General features: G+C 36.8%; 2 protein-coding genes across 3 annotated transcripts; one reads left to right on the forward strand and one right to left on the reverse strand.

Moving 5' to 3' along the window:
- The first annotated feature begins 1,463 nt into the window (after nucleotides 1-1,463).
- On the forward strand, nucleotides 1,464-17,410 carry LOC128265618 (probable serine/threonine-protein kinase cdc7). Its single transcript, XM_053001781.1, has 2 exons — nucleotides 1,464-2,555; nucleotides 13,625-17,410. The coding sequence occupies exons 1-2, from the start codon at nucleotides 2,200-2,202 to the stop codon at nucleotides 14,628-14,630; spliced, it is 1,362 nt and encodes a 453-aa protein (XP_052857741.1). The 5' UTR covers nucleotides 1,464-2,199; the 3' UTR covers nucleotides 14,631-17,410.
- Nucleotides 17,411-18,059: 649 nt separating this feature from the next.
- Nucleotides 18,060-20,350, reverse strand: LOC128265621 (uncharacterized). Of its 2 annotated transcripts, none has more exons than XM_053001787.1 (3): nucleotides 19,882-20,350; nucleotides 18,355-18,854; nucleotides 18,060-18,289 (listed from the first exon to the last, which is right to left on the reverse strand). In XM_053001787.1, coding segments are annotated over exons 1-3 (846 nt in total). In that variant the 5' UTR covers nucleotides 20,227-20,350; the 3' UTR covers nucleotides 18,060-18,288. The 2 variants fall into 2 exon arrangements, with proteins under 2 accessions (XP_052857747.1, XP_052857745.1); XM_053001785.1 differs by having other exon boundaries at nucleotides 18,377-18,854; nucleotides 19,882-20,349.
- Between the last annotated feature and the right edge of the window lie 270 nt (nucleotides 20,351-20,620).

Below are 20,620 nucleotides of genomic sequence, written 5' to 3' on the forward strand. Positions count from 1 at the left end.
GACGTCATCGTCATCGGCGCCTTAATAATAGTACACAAAAATGATAAACAAAGATCTCCCCACTCGCAATCCCATTCCTCTCCCTCTCACTTCCCTTTTCCACCCACAACGCACGCTCATGAACCCTTCCTTCTCTCTCGCACTCGCATTCTCTTTGTTCAGTGCAAATTTGCATTGTCTCTTTGTGCCCGCACACATGCAAACATAATATGTATGAAGCATATGTATGTGCACACATAATCACGCACACTGATGAGTGCCAAAACTGACCTCACAATTGTTGTTTTATGATTATTTGTGCCTGGATTGTTGTTGTTGTGGAGCATTTTAAAACTGTAAAATGAGTTGAACTTGTTGGGGGATTCAGATTCAGATTTAGGTTTTGATCTTTTAGGATAATCCCCTATAAATCTAGAGTGTTTTGTGTACCTAAAACAATTACAGTTAACTGAAGAGTAATACATTTTTTTTCCTGAAATTTATACCATAAAAATACAATGTAAAAGTGCCACAGGAAGATGTGTAAGTGACAACTAATATTTATTTAATCTAATCGCTAAGGTAAGGGGATATCAAACTATTTTTATAGTTAAACTGATTCAAAATCTAGATAACATATTTTTTTTAATTTTTAAGACAAGCATTTCTTATATGGCTCTCCTAATTGTTACACCAGAAAAAGTAATAGATTTAGGATGAAACTATTTAACCTCCTCATGATTTGGACTTGAATTATTTCATTCTATTCGTGTCTATCATCTGTAACTTAGTAATTACCTCAAGTGAGGATGATTGCTCTAGGAAGTCACTTTTTTTTACATAATAAAGATCCAGCAACAACTATGTATGCGGATTATGCTCACCACCCACAACCACCCACAATAACACAAATACACCACCCACTGACCAGCGTTTTGCTTCCGTTACAAATAAGCAAAAATCTTTTCGACACATACACATACATATACATAGGTCTACAGTGGAGGCAGTAAAAATAGTAATAAAAAAGAGTATAATTTTTGTGTCAATTTAGTGCTTAATGTGTTTTTTTATTTTGAATTACTGTTATTATCCTAAACTTACTAAATAAAAAATAAGCTTCTTATTAAAGCAAGCAAACAAACTCAAACAATATTTTGAGTTGATAAGAATAACTTTTAACAATTAACTTTAAGCTAAAGATGATATTTAGTTTGAGTCTTTTAAAACGAGATATTTGAATGTTTTGCAACGACAGAGATGCTATTATTTCTGCCGCATCTGTGTATATGCAGTACGCACGTAGGCCAGTTGCGCTCTTGCTCTTAAGTGCTCTCTTAACAGGCTCTCTTAACGCGAGAGCGCCGCCACTTCCGTTTCAACGGCGAACATCTGTGCGCTCTGCTCTGCCGACGCGAGCAGCGACTGCGAACAGCGAACGTCTTTCATTCAGCGTTTGCGTTTTTCACAACGAAAATTTCATGACGAAAATTTCAATTCGTTTCGAACGCGAGGACCGTGCGGACGTGTGCGGCTGGAAAAGCAACGGTGGAAAGCCCATTACTGACTTCTCTTACGCTCTCGCCGCCGTAGATTCCCCTCACCTCTAACCCTCAACAGGCGGCCAAAAAAAACTTTAAAAAAATATAAACAATTAAGTCTGCGACGCCTCCCCGCCTTTGCTGTTTTGACTCAATTGTGTGCCTAAACAAAAATAACCAACAAACAAACAAAACAAAACTTATCTATTTTTGTTGAATTTTTTTTGTGTTACAAACGAAAGCGAAAAACAAGTGCAAATTTTGATCAAACCCTACAAATTCAAAAGTCCTGGATTATTTTGAATTTTTGGCAAAAAAAAAAAAAACAAGACAGCAATAAATACGGCAGCTTCCACTAACGGTAAACAGCCAAGTGAAATCTCAGGCAAAAAATCAAATGAAATAAAGAAAAGAAAAAGCAAAGGCAGACAGAAGAAGAAGAAGCAGCACCAGCAGCAGCAGCAGCAAGTGCAAGAGAGCAAAAGCAAAAGAGCTGTAAAAAGAGAGCAGCCAAAAGAGCGTGTGTGTGTGTGCGTGTGTGTTACTTCCTTATTTGTAAAAATTTATTTTAAATAAAATAAAAAATCTAATTGAAAATCAAAGTAAGAAAAATCAAAGACAAGTCAAGGAAACAAAGTAAGCCACGCTTGCTCACTCGTTGAAAATAAATAAACGCACAATGACCTTGCCCACAAACACACACGCATCTGCAAACGACGCCGGCAGCGGCAACCACAACAACAACGGCAGCGGTAACAACAACAGTGACGAAGATTCAGACATGTTTGGACCACCCCGCTGCTCCCCGCCCATCGGTTATCATCACCATCGATCCCGTGTGCCCATGATCTCACCGAAATTGCGACAGCGTGAGGAGCGCAAGCGAATCCTTCAGCTGTGCGCCCACAAGCTGGAGAGGATCAAGGACTCAGAGGCGAATCTGCGACGCAGCGTCTGCATCAACAACACATACTGCCGACTGACCGACGAACTGCGTCGCGAGAAACAGATGCGATACCTACAGAATCTGCCCAGGTGAGAATCCAATAACTTAATTTAGAATACTGCATTCCCAAAACCTACATACATCATAGATGTGTTCATAAAATAGTGGTGCCTATTACAAATTTATATAAAAAACTGCAGCCAAACTCTGTGATATTGTTCAATAAGATATAATATATTCCAATATATATCCCTAGAAATCTTGATATTTTTCCATACATCAATTCCACCAAAGTCATTTAGTTTAATTAGTCAGAAAACAGAAGATACATTCTCTTAATTACTACCTGTACCCAGGTAGTATTTATAGAAAAATGGAAAGCATAAACCAGTGACCTTAATTAAAAAGCTACTAAGATTAGTAAAACTAACTAGTTGCTTAACATCGTCGGGAAATTAATGGTGTTACAGAGAAACAGTGTCTATAAACAGCGATCTTACATGAAGAGCAAAATTAATTAGAGAGTTATAAGGTAGTTTGTGAGAAAATCAATAGTATTATCAGAGATATAATTAATATAACCTGTGATATAGCTTGTAAAGATAGTATTATTATTGGAAATTATTGTGACATTTATTTTTTCTTAGAAGCTTAGTTATTTTTCCGATGAATATATATTGTTAGCTTTTTTAAGTGTGAGTTTAAACCGTCTTAGTCAGCAGCGATACCTGATTATATTTTTAAATTCAGCCACTCGAATGAGATATTGGTTGAAAAGCTACGAAAAAGCCATTTTAGTAAGTTACTACATCCGACATTTAAAATATAAATCTTTAATGACCTTTTTTTTTACAAACGCCGTTACTAAAACCATCCGTTGAACTAGATTTTCTCGGCATAAGTAATTTATAGCAAATAGTTCCCTAAATGGACACTTTAAATTAAATAGATGAACTCTTTGAACTCAAAACCCATTTAAACCAATTTTATTTACATCTCCCACACACCATTCCAATAATTATTTGTAAAAGAATAGAAAATGCATAGCCATTGTTGAGTAGTTATCCGCAAACAAAATGGATTTGCAATTCAGCAATTATCCCTTCAAGTCAGTCCAATTAAGAGACAAAATTTCTGGTTTATTTGTGTTGCGTTTGTTTCTTATTCCCATTGCCTAAGCTATACAGCCAATAACCAAAGCCAAAAGCCGTCTGAACCCGACACATTTGACCAAAAACCCTTTGATACCTGATACAGTATGTAAATTTTGCCAAATAAATTAACTCATTATTCGAGTGGGTGGAGTGTATCTCGCAATATTATTTCAACCTCCAGTGCAGGTTACACTCAACATCATCACGATGAGCTTAACAATGATGATGTGTATGTCATGTGAACTGTGAACTTGGGGGCGACGCCCACGCGGCGGATGCTTGATTTGTTTTTGCCCTTTTAAAGTGCGTGGTGCGTATTGTGCCTATATATACACACATCTATATATCCATATATATATACATATATATATGCATATATATTCGTGCGGTTGCCTGGGTTTTAAAGGTTAAGAGTTGATAGTGGGCGACTTTGCTCTTTTCCCCAGTTGCGTGGCATTTGCGGCAGTTAAAACTGAAAGCTGAAAACTGAAAAGTAAGCAAGCACGATAATGCAAGGTGTCGAGTTATATATATACGTATATATGCACCATATGTGTGCGATGCGCCAACCGATTGTTGACAGATAGTGACCGTGCAAGGGTTTTTGAACCCTTCAAATAATCCACTGATTGCCAGTGTCGAATTAGACATTTTAGTCAAAACAAGATATATTCATTTATGTGTCCATTTATGGTTACAACTGGTTTCAGTTTCATTTTGCAAATTATGCAATTATTAAAGCCTTCAATGTGATTTCAAATGTGATTTATAGCTGTTAACGCAATAAGCAATGTTCTTTTAACGATACATTGCACAATATGCAGTTAGGACTTTGATTTCATGGTAATTATTATTTTATTAGATTTAACTATATTTCCTACAATTTGTATCTGTGCCTTCGACTAGTACAAAGTGTCATATTTGTGGTGCCAAGCCAACGATGATGCAATTATTATTCAGGCCCAAATACAAATACTAAATAGCATTTTCTATGGCTTCCATAAGGACTATCTGTCCGTCGTCGTCGTCTGCCCCTATCCACACTGACTCAATGTCGACGATACTGCAATGTTGCAGCAACAATCCGACAGATACGAATATACTTGTGAAGATACAGGGGGATATACATACATACATACATTCCTACATTCATACATACACACCGATGCGGATACAAACACAAGGAAAGCGGCATATTTCATAGCCCACAACATTCAGGCCAAGCTCAGGCCAAAAACCAAAGAAAACCCAAAGCAAAAAGCAAAAAAGCAAAAAGCAGTGCAAAACGAGCAGCGAACCAAAGCAAAGCCAAAAGCGAAGCAAACCAAAGCAAAGCAAAAGCGAAGCATAGCTAAACGCAGATACTCAGAGACATAAAAACGCGACACGAAAACGAAACTAAAAACGGAGGAGAAGCCCAACGGAAACAATGGAAAAAGTCGTTGGGATTTTTCCAACATTTTTCGGCCAGCAATTGGGGAAAGGGCCAACATAATATGCGAAAATCCAAATAGCCATAAAACAATTGAATAATTCGAGTTTAATTGCTATTAAATAATGATAGATTATCCAAATGAGCCACATATCAAATATCAATTTATCAAAAGATACTTTTTTTTTTTCAAATCGACAGATCCAAAAACTAAAGATCTTTTACCTTAATAAAAAACGGGACTTAAAATTATTGTATAATAAACGGAAAAAAGTAATATTTACAGAAAAAAAAACTTTTATAATCAAGCAAATATCTACAGTATGGGTAAAAAAACAAAAAATCAACCCCAATTGATACGTTAAATATTCAACCAATAACCAATTGAAACCCCAAAGATAACAGCAAACATTCCACTTAATCAATCAAAAAAAATAAAATACAGGAACAAAAATGCACACACGCATCGGCCAAAACAAGAAAAACAACAGGCGAAAAAAAATAAAAGAAATACATAAAGAAATCAAATCCAGCAAATAGGAATCTTTACATACATATAATACATATGTATATATATATAAACAGACAAATGCGCGTCTGTCTCTAAATTTTTTTTATGTTTTTTAATTTTTGTATCTGCTGTTGGTGTGCGCTAAAAACAAAAACAAAACAAGAAAACGGTGCGCTCGTTGAAATAATCACGTTCCACTTGCAACAAAAAAAAAAAAAAGAGCAGCAGCCACAACAACAACAAAGAGGCGATGATAGCCAAAGCAATTGTTGTTGTTTTTTTGTGGGCACATGCCATCAACATCAACAACAACAACAACGGCCAGCAGCAGCGAGAAAAACAACAACATCCAGTGCACTAAACCTTCAGACTTTGCCAACACATAAATGTTTGTATCTGTGTGTCATTATTTTCGTCTTGCCTTTCCACACGTTCGCTGCGTCTTGAACGCTATTTTTTGTATAATTTTTTTAAATATATCTGCATATATATATTTTTTTTAGGTTTAAAGAAACACATGTTGTACATTTTCGGACAATTATATGGTTATATGGCACTATTAATTCAAAAGAAAAGAAGGGGTACTTGCTTATTATTTTGTCAGCTAACAAAAGTAGGTTTTGAGTTCAAAGAAATAACACGAAATAAAAAATGTATCCAAAGTGTATGCTTTTTTAAATGTATCCGAATGTGAAATAACAAGATGATGAAAATATAATCATACGTAAATATTAGTGGGATTATTCAAATCAAGAGCACTGTAATACCATTTGCTTGATTAATCAAATGAAATGAGATTTACATATATATGGGGGCATCTTATCTTTTCATTTCGCTATATGAGTAATTCCTTAACCGTTAACTGTGGCACCACGCCCCCTTTTTTTTTTTTTTTTTTTTTGACTTTTTGGCCTACCTGCTCTTGGCCATATTTAATCTATTTATCTCTCTATCATCAGCGAGCATGCTTTCTTTATTTCTTCTTCTTTGTGGCCCGCTCGTGTGCTTTCTTTCATCAAAGAGCCAAAGGAGAAAACAAACAAACAAACAATTCAACATACCGTTACACGCTTTGCAAAGTTAATTCATCGCCGATTTTCCTTTTGGTCAGTGCCTCGCGTTTCCGTTTTTTTTTTTTTTTTTTTTTTGCTTTTGCTTTTGCATTTGCCATTCTGCTTTTGCTTTGTGCCTTGTGCTTTGTTTGACATGTTTTCTCTTCCCCCCTCTTTACACAAAACACACACGTACGCACACGGAATATGTGGAATAAAGTGTGTATGGTGTATTTTATGCTCATGTGCTTATTATTACCCTGTAGCTTTCCTGTAGTTGTAATCGATAATTTAATTACGAACAAAAATATGTTAAACGGTGAAATTGAAATAAGCACAGTGGCTTATAAGTGGTGTTATACGGTCATGGGTGGAATATGGTGGAAAAGCGATTGAAACGGGGGGAATGAGGATATGCTGGAGATAGCGATGAGCGATAAGTTATCGCTCGCTGTTAGCCATGCTCTAGCAATGTGGCAATCAATATTGTTGATCGATTGAATTGCATGCTGTTTTTTCCATCTTATTTAGACGACTAGATAGGCTTAAAACGAAAAGATTGTTATAACAAGAAAAGTTATATGTAAGAATCTGATAATTGTTAGATCTTATAAAAAGAAAGAAAATATATCTGGCCGTAATATGGGGGCAAGATAAAGCATGATCTAAGGACGTTTAACTACCAAGAAGAAAATAAAACAATATAGTAATTTAAAGCACTATAAAATTAATGAAAATACAAATAAACATCTCTAAGCATGCAAATTTTTGGTTTAAATTTCAACTAGCTTAGCTTATGTCAAACTGTATCTAAATAAGTTGAATTTTTTGATTATTGTTGTTGCGTTAGACGAAGACAGTTTAGGATGTTTATCTACACAATATCCACTCTGCTCATTGCTTATGCATCCGCTCGCTGAAATGAAATCCATACAAATTGCTGCTGCTGCTGCTGTTGCTTGTGCTGCCTGCCTGCCTTCTTTTTATGCATTTTAAACACTCTCGACATAACGCCAAGCAATGCAACAGTCGTTGGCTCTGCCGTTCACTACAACAGCAGCAACAGCAACAACAGCAACAACAGCAACAACAGCAACAAGGGCATTAACTACAACAATAACCAGAGAAACTACAAGAGCATTAACTACAACAGGCAGCAACAACAAATACAGCTTAAACCAAGCCACCGCACAGCAACAGGAAAAAGAATAACAACAACGTCGAGAAAAATATGAAAAACTGGTGGCAAACATAGAAAAAAATAAAACCTATATATAAAAAAAAAATATTTTTAAACTTAATAAACTTTAACTTAAATATACCAAATGACAATAAAATTATAAAAAGAAAATGACGTCATAACATTAATTATCAAAAAATTAGAACAATAAAAACACCATATACATATATCAATAACTTCAATAAATATATTAGCAAAATCAAAAATTGCAATAAATATTACACCAACCAAAAAAATACTCCAATGAATATAAAATCAACAAAAAAAAAATTCCACCAATGAGCCTAGCCGAAGCTGAAGCTCCAAAGAAGCGCTCTTATTCAATCGCTTACCAAATCCAAATCTCCGCTCCAATCTGTCTTTCAGACCCCCATTTTCCAAGACCCCCCCCCTTTTGGGTATTCCGCCCCGCTCGTGCTTCCTCTTCCACTCACCATATCACAAATACACCCAAATACACCCATACACCCGCAGAGCGGCAGACATCATCGCATAGTATATATAGTATAATAGTGCATAGCATTTTGTGTAACCCACTCAGGCCGCCCCATTTTGTGGCGTCGTCGTAATAATTTCGCGACTGCGACGACGTTTTTATAGTTTTCTGCTTTTGCTTCTTTTTGTTTGGTGGGGAGCTGGTGCTATCTTGTCTCTTTTCCCCCTGGGGTTTCGTGTTTTTTTTTTTTTTTTTTATTCCGATTCGGATTCGGATTCGTGTAATGCCGTTTTTTTTTTTCATCTCATCTATTTGGTAACGCGAATTGCACCACCAACTATTCGGCATTCCCTTTTGTAAACCATCCTATACAAACTATTTTAGTAGTAATTATAAGTGATTATGATCTTGCTTAAAATTACATCAATATATGAATAATATATGTATTTATTTCTTTTTTGGAATAAGATTTTTTTTAGATAAGATTCAGATCAATAAGATACCGCTATTCTCAATAACAAGGTCTTTCTATTGCCAACACTTCTTTTCTGTGTAGCATAGTTGCATCTTGTTATTGCATTTTTTTCTTGTTGTTATTCGTAAGGCCATTGTTTTTTTGTGAAATATTTAGAACAATTCGATTATAAAATGTTGAGAGAGAGAGAGAGAGAAGAGAGCTGGCTGGTGGGATAGAGATGGGTGAATAGCAACTAGTTTACCCACCTTCCCGCCGTTGTTATTGTTTACCCGCTTATATTATTTTTAATTGTTTTTCAGCTCCCGCCCACCAACCTTGCGACACGCGCGCGCTTTTCCCCTCTTATACACCTCACCCCCCTCAACGTTTTTACGTATTCCCCCCCCCCCAATTTTGCGCCAATCGAGTTATCAGAGAAATTCACGAGCTGATAAGCAGATTGAGATACACGACGTGTGCGGATGGATGGTGATAAAGCTGAGGTGTTGCTGGGGATATATTCAATTCAGGTGCTGCTGCCAGGGTTTCGACTTTATTTCATTTTATTTTTATTTTTTTGTAATTGAATTTACAAACGTAAACGAAGTGTAACGAACCGAACCGAACTCAAGTTAACTGAGCTGTTCCGCTTTTTTTTTCCCCTCTTTTCTTTTGTGAATAAATGGTATTTCTTTATACATTTTTTATTAGTCATTCGATTTATAATAAGTATTATGTATGTGTAGTCCCTCACCAATCATTTTAATAATTTATTGGAATTTTTAAACCACATGTTTACTTAATTTCACAAGTTGGTTTTCCATTTTATTTTATTTTGCATGTGTATTTGAAAGGGAGACTGTGAAATGAAGTTGTCTTTGACACGAAACTGCTGCCGTCGCTCCATATGGCTTTGCCACGCCCCCTCTTCAGAGGCCCCCGCCTCTGAATTTTTGCCCCCCCCCCCCCCCCCTCTCCCTCTCTCTGCCCATTTTCCACCTCGTTTTCCGCCCTCCTTCCGCATACACGGAGCAAGTCAAAAGCGCGCTCAATGACCCCCAACAGCGTCCTACATTCGCGACTTGGCGCCTCTTTTCCACCCCCTTTTCGAGCCCCCTTTCCCCATCCCCCTCCCCCTGAACTTTTCCACCCACAACACCCCACTCCCCCCTGCTGTTGCTCCCCTTTTTCCATTTTTTTTTTTTTTGTCTTTCTTTCTTCGCTTTTGTGTGCACTTGTCGTTTGACAACGTTTTCGTCTTTCTTTGCCGCTTTCGCTCTTTTTTTCATCGCTGTTTTTTCCCCGCTTTCCCTTGTTCATTTTCCACCCTCTTGTCAAGTGCAGCAGCGAAAATCCCTTTTCCCCTCGCCTTGCCTCCCTTTTGAGACCAAATTTCAATTCGATTAATCAAAAATAAAATTCAGGTCAACCTTGTTTAAATCGCAGGATGGATTAGAAAATTAGTGAAACCACTGAGTTAGGTTTTTAACTATAAAAAGTCAATATTGATCATAATCTATACTCATTTTGTAGTAGTTAGGCCCTGGGAACTGGTTATATTATCAGGAACTGACTGCATTAAATAACATGAACCTTAAGTCTTAGATCCACTTAATTGTTTGCCAGTTAAACAAAATTCGACGTATGGCCTATACGACGGACTGTAATAACACAAATAAAAACATTGGCTAAAGAGCCTTGAACTGGAAACCCCCAAAATAAATGAAGTGGGTGGCTGGGGGGGTGGGGAGGGGTGGTAAGAACAAACAAAACCAAAGGTTGGTTGACCAAGTTTACTTTTCCGGAGGGGGAGACAAAAGAGGGATTAACGCGTAATAATTGTGCCCCAATTTCTGCTTGAATTCAGCGAGGAAGTCGCCACATATTTAATGTGAAGAATGGTAGGGGGGAAATCTTGGGGGGGGGGGGGGGTAGTGGTTAACACAAAAACGACCAAAAAAAAAAAAAAAAACATCGAAAACGTGCGCAAAACGAAAAGGCAAGATAAGACAGCGAGGCGAAGGACAAAGAAAGAACACTACAAGTGACAAACCCCCAGTTTTTTTTTTGTATTTATTTATTTATTTCTTTTTTTTTCTTTTTTTTGTGACCAGTTATCAGCCGCATGCCACACTAATATAAATGTGTTGTTGCTACATATACACTCAAACACATGGCTCAATGTCAAAAAGCGATGATTTCTTCTCATTGTTCGGTGAATAAAACGTTTGTGTGTACAGCACTTTAATGACGTCACAAACTGATCATCAGTTATATGTATTCGCATTATTCTCGCTTGGCTTATGATTAATCTGGCTTATAAATAGCTTTGAGCTTCATCCTCGTGCCTCTGATTAATACAGGATACCTTACTCATCTTGGTTTGTGGGAATTCTTAGTACAGATATATGAGTATTTCTTTTGTATTTCGTATTAAGTATTTAGTAAGTTGTTTGATTCATTGTTAATTTTAAGTTATTTGATTCAGGCTCAAAAATGTTGTGTCATTTTTGGATTACTGAAATTGTATTTAAATATGAATTAAACATAAATCTTTCTACTGTTCGAAAATTTCTAAGCTTTAAAATGTCTTACCATTAGAAAAATGTATAAAATACTTTTCCCAGTAACTGCATTTTCTTGCGTCTGAAAATACCTTTAAAGTGTTATCAGATTTAGCTATTAAACCGGAACTGACGTGGTGCAAAAATCACCTTCTACTCGGGAACTTCACCTTCTGTTGTTTGGTAACAATGAAAACTCAGATATATTGGTAACTATGACAAATGCCGCTTTAAGGTTAAAGGTTTTTAATTATTATTTAACTTGGAAAATGTATGCAGTGTACATATGATTATTATTTTTTTTTTCTGATCAATCCAGTTAAGCGCTCCCCTGATTTGTACCCCTCGTTGGCCCTTTCTAACTCTGTCTGTTTTGTCTCCGTTTTGTGGGCCACCACTTGTGCAATCCACCGCTCCTCTCTTTTTGTTGGCCATCTTCTCCTCGGTTGCCTTTTGGCACCTCATTTGGCCAGCAACTACTACTACTACTCTCTTGGCTGCTTTTGCTGCTTTTGCTGCTTGCTGCTCCCATTTTGTTTTGGCCGTCCATCATTTCAAGTTAACGGTTGCGCGTGCATTAAAAGCAACAGCAACAACAACAGAAACAACAGCAACAGCAGCAACAACGAAACTAACACACTTTTTGCCCCCCCGAACCGAACCGAACCACCATTCCCCCCCCCTCGTCTTTGTTGTACGCTTTCTGGTTTTTTGGTTTCTATAAGTTGAGCGATTTTTTTGTTGCTTCTTCGTTTGGGTTTCGTTTCGTTTTGTTTTTGTACAGATTCCTCCATACTTTCGCTTTTTTTTTTTTTGTTTCCCCCCCGTAAACACCCTACCCCAATATTACATTTTTATTTATTTATTTTTTTTTTTTGCGAGTCCCTTGGTTGTGCCGCTTTTTTGGCATTCTTGTTGTCAGTTATATTGCTTTTGTTGCGTCGCTTTAATAGTCAACATTGACATGCTCAGCTGCGCATTTTAATGCGTTGTGCCTGCCATTCCACCACCCATCATCCCTCCCCCCCCTTTTCAATATATGTACATATACCACCTGTACACGGCTATGAACTTCCACAAATTAGGTTATTAATTGTAGACTTGGTTAAATAGGAATTATATAGATTTTAAATTGTTTTCCTGTTGTTTACATAATACGCTATTGAAAACAATATAAATATATGTTAAGGAAATCTTTAAAGAACGTTGAATCGAACAAATAAAATGTTGTCCAAAAAGCCATTTGTAAGCCCTATTAAGGTTTTTTTTTTTCTACCTGTACCGTGGCATTTTCTTCAACCTTATTTTAACGTTATTATTTTGTGCTCTTTCTTTGCCGTTGTGACTGCTACGTTTTTTCCAACTTTAAATGGTTGGCATATTGGCTGAAGAAGCAACAAGAAAAGTGTGGAGAAATGAGGGGCGGAGGGGCGCTCCCCCCCATTATACACCATACACCGTACACCATACACCGTACACTGTGCTTTTATTGAAAGAGAAATTAACTGAAATTTACTTCGCTGCTGGTCACCGAGAAAAGCCAAAAGGCCCCGGTGCTGCCACAGTTGTTGGCCCAGTTAATTAAAAGCGTACCCCCCGGCTACCCACATTTCCACACAAATCCACCCGTTAGGCCACCACCCCGTGGAAAACCCCTTGGAAACAAACACTCTGATGTCAGGGTTGAGTTGAGTTCTGTTTTGGGATGGTTTTGTGGGGGAGGGGGGGTGGTGCTATATTATCGATGGGCGTTGAAATGTTTATGGCAAGATTACACCGTTTACTGATTTGACACAGCTCGCTGTCGTGTGTCGTGGGCTTTCGTGACGTCGATAGGTGGGATAAGGCCAGGAAGAAGGGATTTGGGTTTATGAGGTGTTACTCACCTTACCGATGGTTAAGGATTGATGTGAGGTCTCTGGATCATGGATTTAATATTGATTAGTTTCTAATTAAACTTTTAAAATCAGCAAATATCAATTTTAGATCAACTCAATTTTATTATAAAATTTATATCTTAACTCGCAATAATTGAAAGTTTAATTTGTACAATGCTATCGACAGCAAGCAATATCAAGTTTATGTCGACTAATTTATAACTGAAATATTTTTACGATAATCTTTAATCGATTATTGATCGTTATGGCCTAGCTATCGCTTAAAATCGAAATCCCCTCAAAAAGAGCCAAGTTGGCCCAATTGTATCATTTAGATAGTTGCATGCCCTGCCCATTGTATATTCCCTACATTTATCTGTTGTTACCACCGAGCGTTGACTAACTTTCCCTTCCACTTTCTCTCTCTTTTTGCAGAACCAGCGACAGCGGCTCAGCCACCGAACTGGCGCGTGAGAATCTCTTCCAGCCGAACATGGACGATGCCAAGCCGGCCAGCAACAACACTAGCAATAATAATAATAGCAAGTCCTCGTCGTACGGCGATGCCTTTAGCTCCTCGAACGGATCGTCTTCGTTGGGTCGCGGTGGTGGAATGTGCTCCTTGGAGAATCAACCGCCTGAGCGTCAGCAGCTGGCCACACCCGCTGGGGCATCCGCTCCCGAGGCGGCCAATTCGGCGCCACTTTCCGTTTCCGGTTCGGCATCGGAACGGGTGAACAACAGTAACACCAACATCACCAACACCACTAACAACAACAACAATAACAACAACAACAACAACAACAACAACCGAAAACGCCACCTATCCAGCAGCAATTTGGTCAACGATCTGGAGATTCTCGATAGGGAACTAAGCGCCATCAATGCGCCCATGTTGCTAATCGATCCAGAGATCACCCAGGGTGCCGAGCAGCTGGAGAAGGCGTCCATGTCCGCCAGCAGGAAAAGATTGAGGAGCAATAGCAGCAGCGAGGACGAGAGCGATCGATTGGTGCGCGAGGCCCTGTCCCAGTTTTATATACCGCCGCAGCGTCTGATCTCCGCCATTGAGGAGTGCCCGCTGGATGTGGTTGGCCTGGGCATGGGTATGGGAATGAATGTGAACGTGAATGTGGGCGGCATCGGTGGTATTGGGGTAACAGCAGCAGGCGCTGGCGTCGAAGTTTCCGGTGGCAAACGGATGAAGCTGAACGACCATCATCATCTTAACCACCATCACCATTTGCACCATCACCTGGAGCTGGTCGATTTCGATATGAACCAAAATCAAAAGGATTTCGAGGTGATCATGGACGCCTTAAGACTGGGAACGCCGACGCCGCCGAGCGGCGCCAGCAGCGATTCCTGCGGACAGGCGGCGATGATGAGCGAATCGGCCAGCGTTTTCCACAATCTGGTGGTCACCTCGCTGGAGACATGAAAGTACCAGTGAATCCCGAATCCCGAGCAGCAGACAAAGATTAAAGAGTTTAGATTTTATATTAGACACCACTTGCATAGTGTTTTTAAGGAAACATTTAGGCTATGACACATATACTAACCTAAGCTATTATTACATATAGAAAAGAAAGGAAAGAAGAGGAAAGGAAAGGAAAGGAAGATCGGGCGGATTGGCCAGTATTACTCATTAATGGCAGTCGCGATTTGTACAAACAAATACACAAAAAAAGATAGTTGTAGGCAAAAGAGAAAAACAAAACAAAAATCAAAGAATTTGTAGTCAATACAGCAGAAACAAACAAAAACAAAAAAACCAGAACAATCTATAAGTTAAATTTAAAGAAAACAAAAACAAACTCCATACTTGTAACACATCAACAAAAATTCAGTTGTGGTTTCCATTTCGGTTTCGTAGAGAGCTCCGTTTATATGAAAAAATTAAACAAAATAACTTCCAATTTAACAAAACAAAAAAAAAAAATTAAAAAAAAAAAAACAAAAAAAAACTGTAAGGCAAGCACATTCCACATTGCTAAACATTATATCCCTAAATTGTGTTCCTACTGGATTTTTGTTTTATTTTTCCACCATATATCTCACATGCGAAAGATATCAAAAAGTTATATTGCATTTAGAAAACACAATTATATATTTTTAAATGAAAACACTTAGAAGTTCTCCTAGTCACAAAAAAAAAAAAAAATTAACAGGAAAACAAACAAACGAAAGAGAACACAACACTATCCTAAAGAAAATTATAAAAAACAATGCAAGAAGGTTTCATTTATTTAATTCAAAAATAAACAATAAATTCGTTTAATAAACTTGATTTGTTCCCATTTTTAGCCTCTGCACAAACACACAAGATGATGACAATGTTCTGACAAGAAAACTGAGACATGAAAGCAAATTGAAATAGCAATTTAAATAAAAAACAAAACACAAAAATATTATACAAAAAAAGTGCAATTAGAATTTTTAAAATATTGAAAGCAAGCCTCAAAAACAAAAACAAAAAAAACCAACAAAAGTGCATTCAAAAAGATTTAAACAAAAATCGGGCAAATTAACAAATTATGAAAGTAATAAGTAGTAATTTAATAAACAATTTAAGGCAAACAAACAAAACAAAAAAAAAACAACAAAAAAAAAAACAATTTTTTCTTTGAAAAAAATTACGGCTGTGATAGAATTTTAAGTTTTTTGGCTAAAAAAAAAACAAGAAACCACAAAAAGTTACCATTAAAAAGGAAACAAAAAGTACTACAAAAAAAAATACCAAGCATAAAATCATGAATATTATGATCTATGTGTGAAATGAACATTTAGTATTAGAAAAAACAAAACAAAACTAATTGTGTAGAAGAAATCGCGAGCTGTACTTTCTTTCAGCAAAAGAGAAGCGAACGAGAGTATCTCTCAACTTTCGCTCGCTTGGCTTTCATTGATTTTATATATATGTATACAGATATAAAAATATTTTTTTTTTGCATTTTCTATAAGTCGCCTTGCCTCGCCTAAGCTTTCGTTTTCGTTTCAAGTCTCTCGCTTTTGTTTTCGTTCGCGTCTTTGGCCCAAAAGAAACCAGACCACATCCCAATCTGTTCCCCCAACGGTAAAGATATATATATTCTTTTTTTTTTTTAAGCGGAACATAAAGGGCGGGAAAGTCAAAGACTTATGACTCTAAGAATCTACAGAGCAGGTCCTTCATCGATAACCATGTTTTTACTGTTGTCCCCCCATTAAAACACATTTTATTTAATGCTTAAGTTTTTTTATACGATTATTTTTGATATGATTATGTAATTATTGTGCGTTTTTAACTAGAAGAATTATCCATATGTATTTCCATTTTAGTTAATATTCCTACATACAGATATACATTATATATATATATAAATATATATATAGTGTTCTGCCCGATCCCGTATTGATCGCGTCGCAGACAAACTATTAAGCATTCAAAGCTATGCAACAAAAGCAAAATAAATTATAAAAAAAAAAATTACAAAAAATTTATTTTTATTTCATTTTGTTAATTTATTAAATGGTTCATTTTGCAAGGTGGGAAGGAATTTTGGTTTGATATGCGTTTTTTATGCTCCATTTTCGCCGTTTTAGTTTTGATATCGATATTGTTTTTGTTATCGGTTTGTAACTCCTTAATTTGGCGTCTCTTGGTCTCATACGATGGTTGTTATCGATAACGCTTACCCAAAAGCTGTGAGATCATCGTCACTGCTTTGAGCGCCGAATATTCGTCTGTGGTTGACCCAACTCAGGGTTAAGCCAGTGGCTTTTGTTTTGTTTATTCATATTTGGGGGTCAAATGTATTGAAAGCAAAACGATCAACACACTCGAAATTGTTCCGTTGACTGCATTCCGCTGGATGTATTTTTGTATTTTCGCTTTGAGTGCCAAATTTTAGGACCGACGCTCTCCGGCTTATAAATGGGTCTCTGGCTTAGCTTTCGGTTTCAATTTCGCTTTATTTTGTTTTTGTTTTGGGCTTTGGATTTTTAGTTTTTTGGCCAATGCCGCACTCGTTCAACGACTCTTGATTATTGGCCTTGGCTTAAAGATTTGTGGCTTCCAGTCCGATGGATCTGAATCATTATAATGGTCTTAATGGGGGAGTTTTGTGCACTGCTAGATCTTCAGGCAGTAGAAACAAAATTCCACGACTTCCTATGTTATTGAACCAAATAATTGCATTTATTACCAACATATAAATTCTTTATTTTTTAAAACCCGAAAAACAAATGTAATGTAATGTATGTATGGCAAGAACAATTGATTTAAACATTAAACATTTAAAAATTAACTTATATTATATTAAAAAAAAATATAATGGATAATATAATATAAAACCAGCCAATTTATTTTGTCAATTAAAGAGTTCATTTAAGTTTTTTGAAAACGTTAACCTCTAAAATATTAATTATACATGTAAAACAAGAAAACAAATCAATTAATTTCAATGAAGATGTCATTAGATTAAAAGAAGAAATGGGGGAACAGAAAATAAAAAAATGTAAAGTGGGCCATTTATGATTTGCCAACTGAATAATACCTCTTAATCTATGGACCAGTCTCTCTAGCACATACACATAACTATATTAACTTGATTTTCGATCAATGAATTGTAGTCACAAAGTTGGAAAACACGGCTTTCCACATTCGTTTTTAATTTGAGTGTTCCAAATGATTTAACTTCATAGAGATTATATATATATATATATATATTTAGTATATACATACATGTAGCGGAGTTAAGGATACATAAGTGCTTTTTAATGGAATATATAGACCGCAACAGAGAAATAACAACTCACAACGTGAGTAACAAGTAACATTGTATTGAACGACAAATGACATATGAACTAAATATACAGAGCCTAGATGTACGTATTTATTATGAGTTGCTTTTAGTGTGATAATTCATTATCGAAGGACATAAGTGAACAATTTGCAAATAAATTCTAAGAAAAGCAAGTATATATGTTTTCTTCTATAATTTGTTTCATTCATTCAAAAGTTTAGTATAAAGATTTATCTGTGCTGTGTGATCATAAAACGTCGATTTTAGTGTGATGCTAAAGTGAGTTTTCCAAGTGGCGTTTGAGCATTTCGATCTGTGGAGGTAACAAATGGAAATTGTTTATTGTAATTGGAAAGTACGCTACTTTTAAGTACCCACCATTTGGGCTTATAAGCGTCACCAAGGAGGTCCATATCGGCCTCGTAGAGAATGCGATTGAACTGAAACTGGACAGAACTGCGAATGCGAGGCGGATAGTTGGCCAGCTTACAGGCCACATACTTCATATAGAGGGCTGAATCATCGTTTTTACTGACACTATCCGTGGTATCTGGCTCCCCATTCTCCGACTTTTTCTCTAGCTTCTCATCGGCTTTCTCCTCTGCCTTTTCATAAAAATTTTCCAGCTCCTCGGGATGACTACTACTGGAGGCTTGCTCTTGAACCAAATCCTCGGTTGAGTCCTCTATCAAATCCAGATTAATTTCCTGGACCGCTGATCTCTGTTTTTTTGCTGGCTCGAATTCGGCTCGAAACTCTCGAAACGCTGAGCGATAGGGTCTTTTACGGGGATCCTCCTCCACGAACTCGCAATCACTGCTCAAATCCTCCAATTCTGCATCGGAAAACGAGCCAAAACTGTTCTCCGAAAAATTACACTGAAAGGTTAGAAAAAGTATTACTTTTATAGTCTTTCAATGTTGCGTCACCAAAACATCCTTCTTTTTTGTTATATCTTGGCTATATAAATGGAATGTTATATTTTCAGCTCCTAGTGTACAAAATATTTCAACTATTTTTCGAAAATTTTGGGCACCTTAGTACAGATTGTATAAAACATTAAGCCTTAAAAGTCAGGTTTTTTCGTATCTATTTTTAAAGAATAATTTGAAAGAATCTTATTTGAAAAGTAAAACAAAAAATGTTCGAGGGTATGCAACTGTGAATCGGGTTTCAATGGGTTACGTTATGTAAGAAATTAAGTCAAGAAACGGCTACTGATAAATGTCTCTTCCGTGTGTCATTTTACATAAGTCATGGGTTATTGTGCGTTCTCAGTTGGAAATTAACCTCAAGCTCTCTGTTTATATTTCATTTTGATTTGAGCTGAAGAATAAAGTCAAGATTACTCTCTTTCTCTCTCTCTCTCTCTCTGTCTCTGTGTTCCTTTCTTCGCTCGCGCTCTATTCTTTTATCTTATCTGGCGCTCTTTTCTTGTTTTCAATTGTGGTTGCATTGCAACACTGATAACTTTAGAGTGGACCTGAATTGGCAGTGTGAGATCTTGGTTTAAAAAACAATTAGGTTGTGTATACCAATAAAATTTACAAATAAACCTTGCACTATAAACATAATACTTTTGTAAATCTGTATAATATTTTATATGGAAAACGCAAATTATTGAGTAATGACCTACTGATCTACTGGCACATGAATTTAAAAGGTTTGGTTTTTGGGATCTTTAGATTATATAAGTCATTTCAATAATAATTTTTTTTTTTGTTTCCTGTTTCTTTTTTAAAGTGCAATGAAAGTAAACTTTAAATGTTGTGAGAGTCTAATTTATTGTTATTGATATGTACTAAAAGTCAAGATGAAAAGGACCAAAATAGGATTTTCTTTTTTTCCTAGCTGAATATAACTTAAAAAGGAGTTATGTTGAGGTTCACCCTGGAGCGAGCATACCTTTTTAGTCTTTTCGCTCTCCTCAGCTGCGGCATAGTGGTTTTTGTTGGACGGCATTAGAAAGGCGAAGTGAGCGGCCCACCACCTTCGGCAGGAAGTTCCGCGCCGCAACTGCGATCGGTGGACCGCTATCATGGAGTTCATCTTCCGCTTGATGTCCTGCACCCGCATGTCCATCGCGGAGGCCACCCTCATCCAGGCATCGATCCTGTCCTGGCGATGGGTGTGTGCCCGATGTTCGGTGTTCCATAACAACGTCTGATTCTGATAGGCCCGTATCAGTTTTATTGTGCTCTCCTCGTCCCACGCGACCTGATACGCGTTCCCAGCCAGTGGGGCACTCATTTCGCAACTGAAGAAAACTACTTTTAAGAGCTAAACAATTTACGACTACGAACTGTTCAATAAAAGTCGAAAAAGCTTAAAATTGTACTATCCGCTCGTGTCTTTCGGATGTATCTACCTTCGAATGCACTTTGAAATAACAACGTTTGAGCTCAGCTACGTTCTTTTTTTTCCCTCTCTCTGTCGCTCTCTCTTGTGCTCTTTTGGTGTTAAGACTGCACTGAAAATATCATTTGATCAATTTCAATATCGTTTTTTTGTGCTCTAAAATGTGAAAACATTTTTTTTTTAGAGAATATCAGTTGGATATTATAGAATCAGGAATATATTTTTATAATATTAAACTCGTTTTTAATATCAAATATATTATAATATTTAGATAATAACAATGCAG

The sequence above is a fragment of the Drosophila gunungcola genome, unplaced genomic scaffold (genome assembly GCF_025200985.1).
Source record: "Drosophila gunungcola strain Sukarami unplaced genomic scaffold, Dgunungcola_SK_2 000140F, whole genome shotgun sequence".
Lineage (NCBI taxonomy): Eukaryota > Metazoa > Arthropoda > Insecta > Diptera > Drosophilidae > Drosophila > Drosophila gunungcola.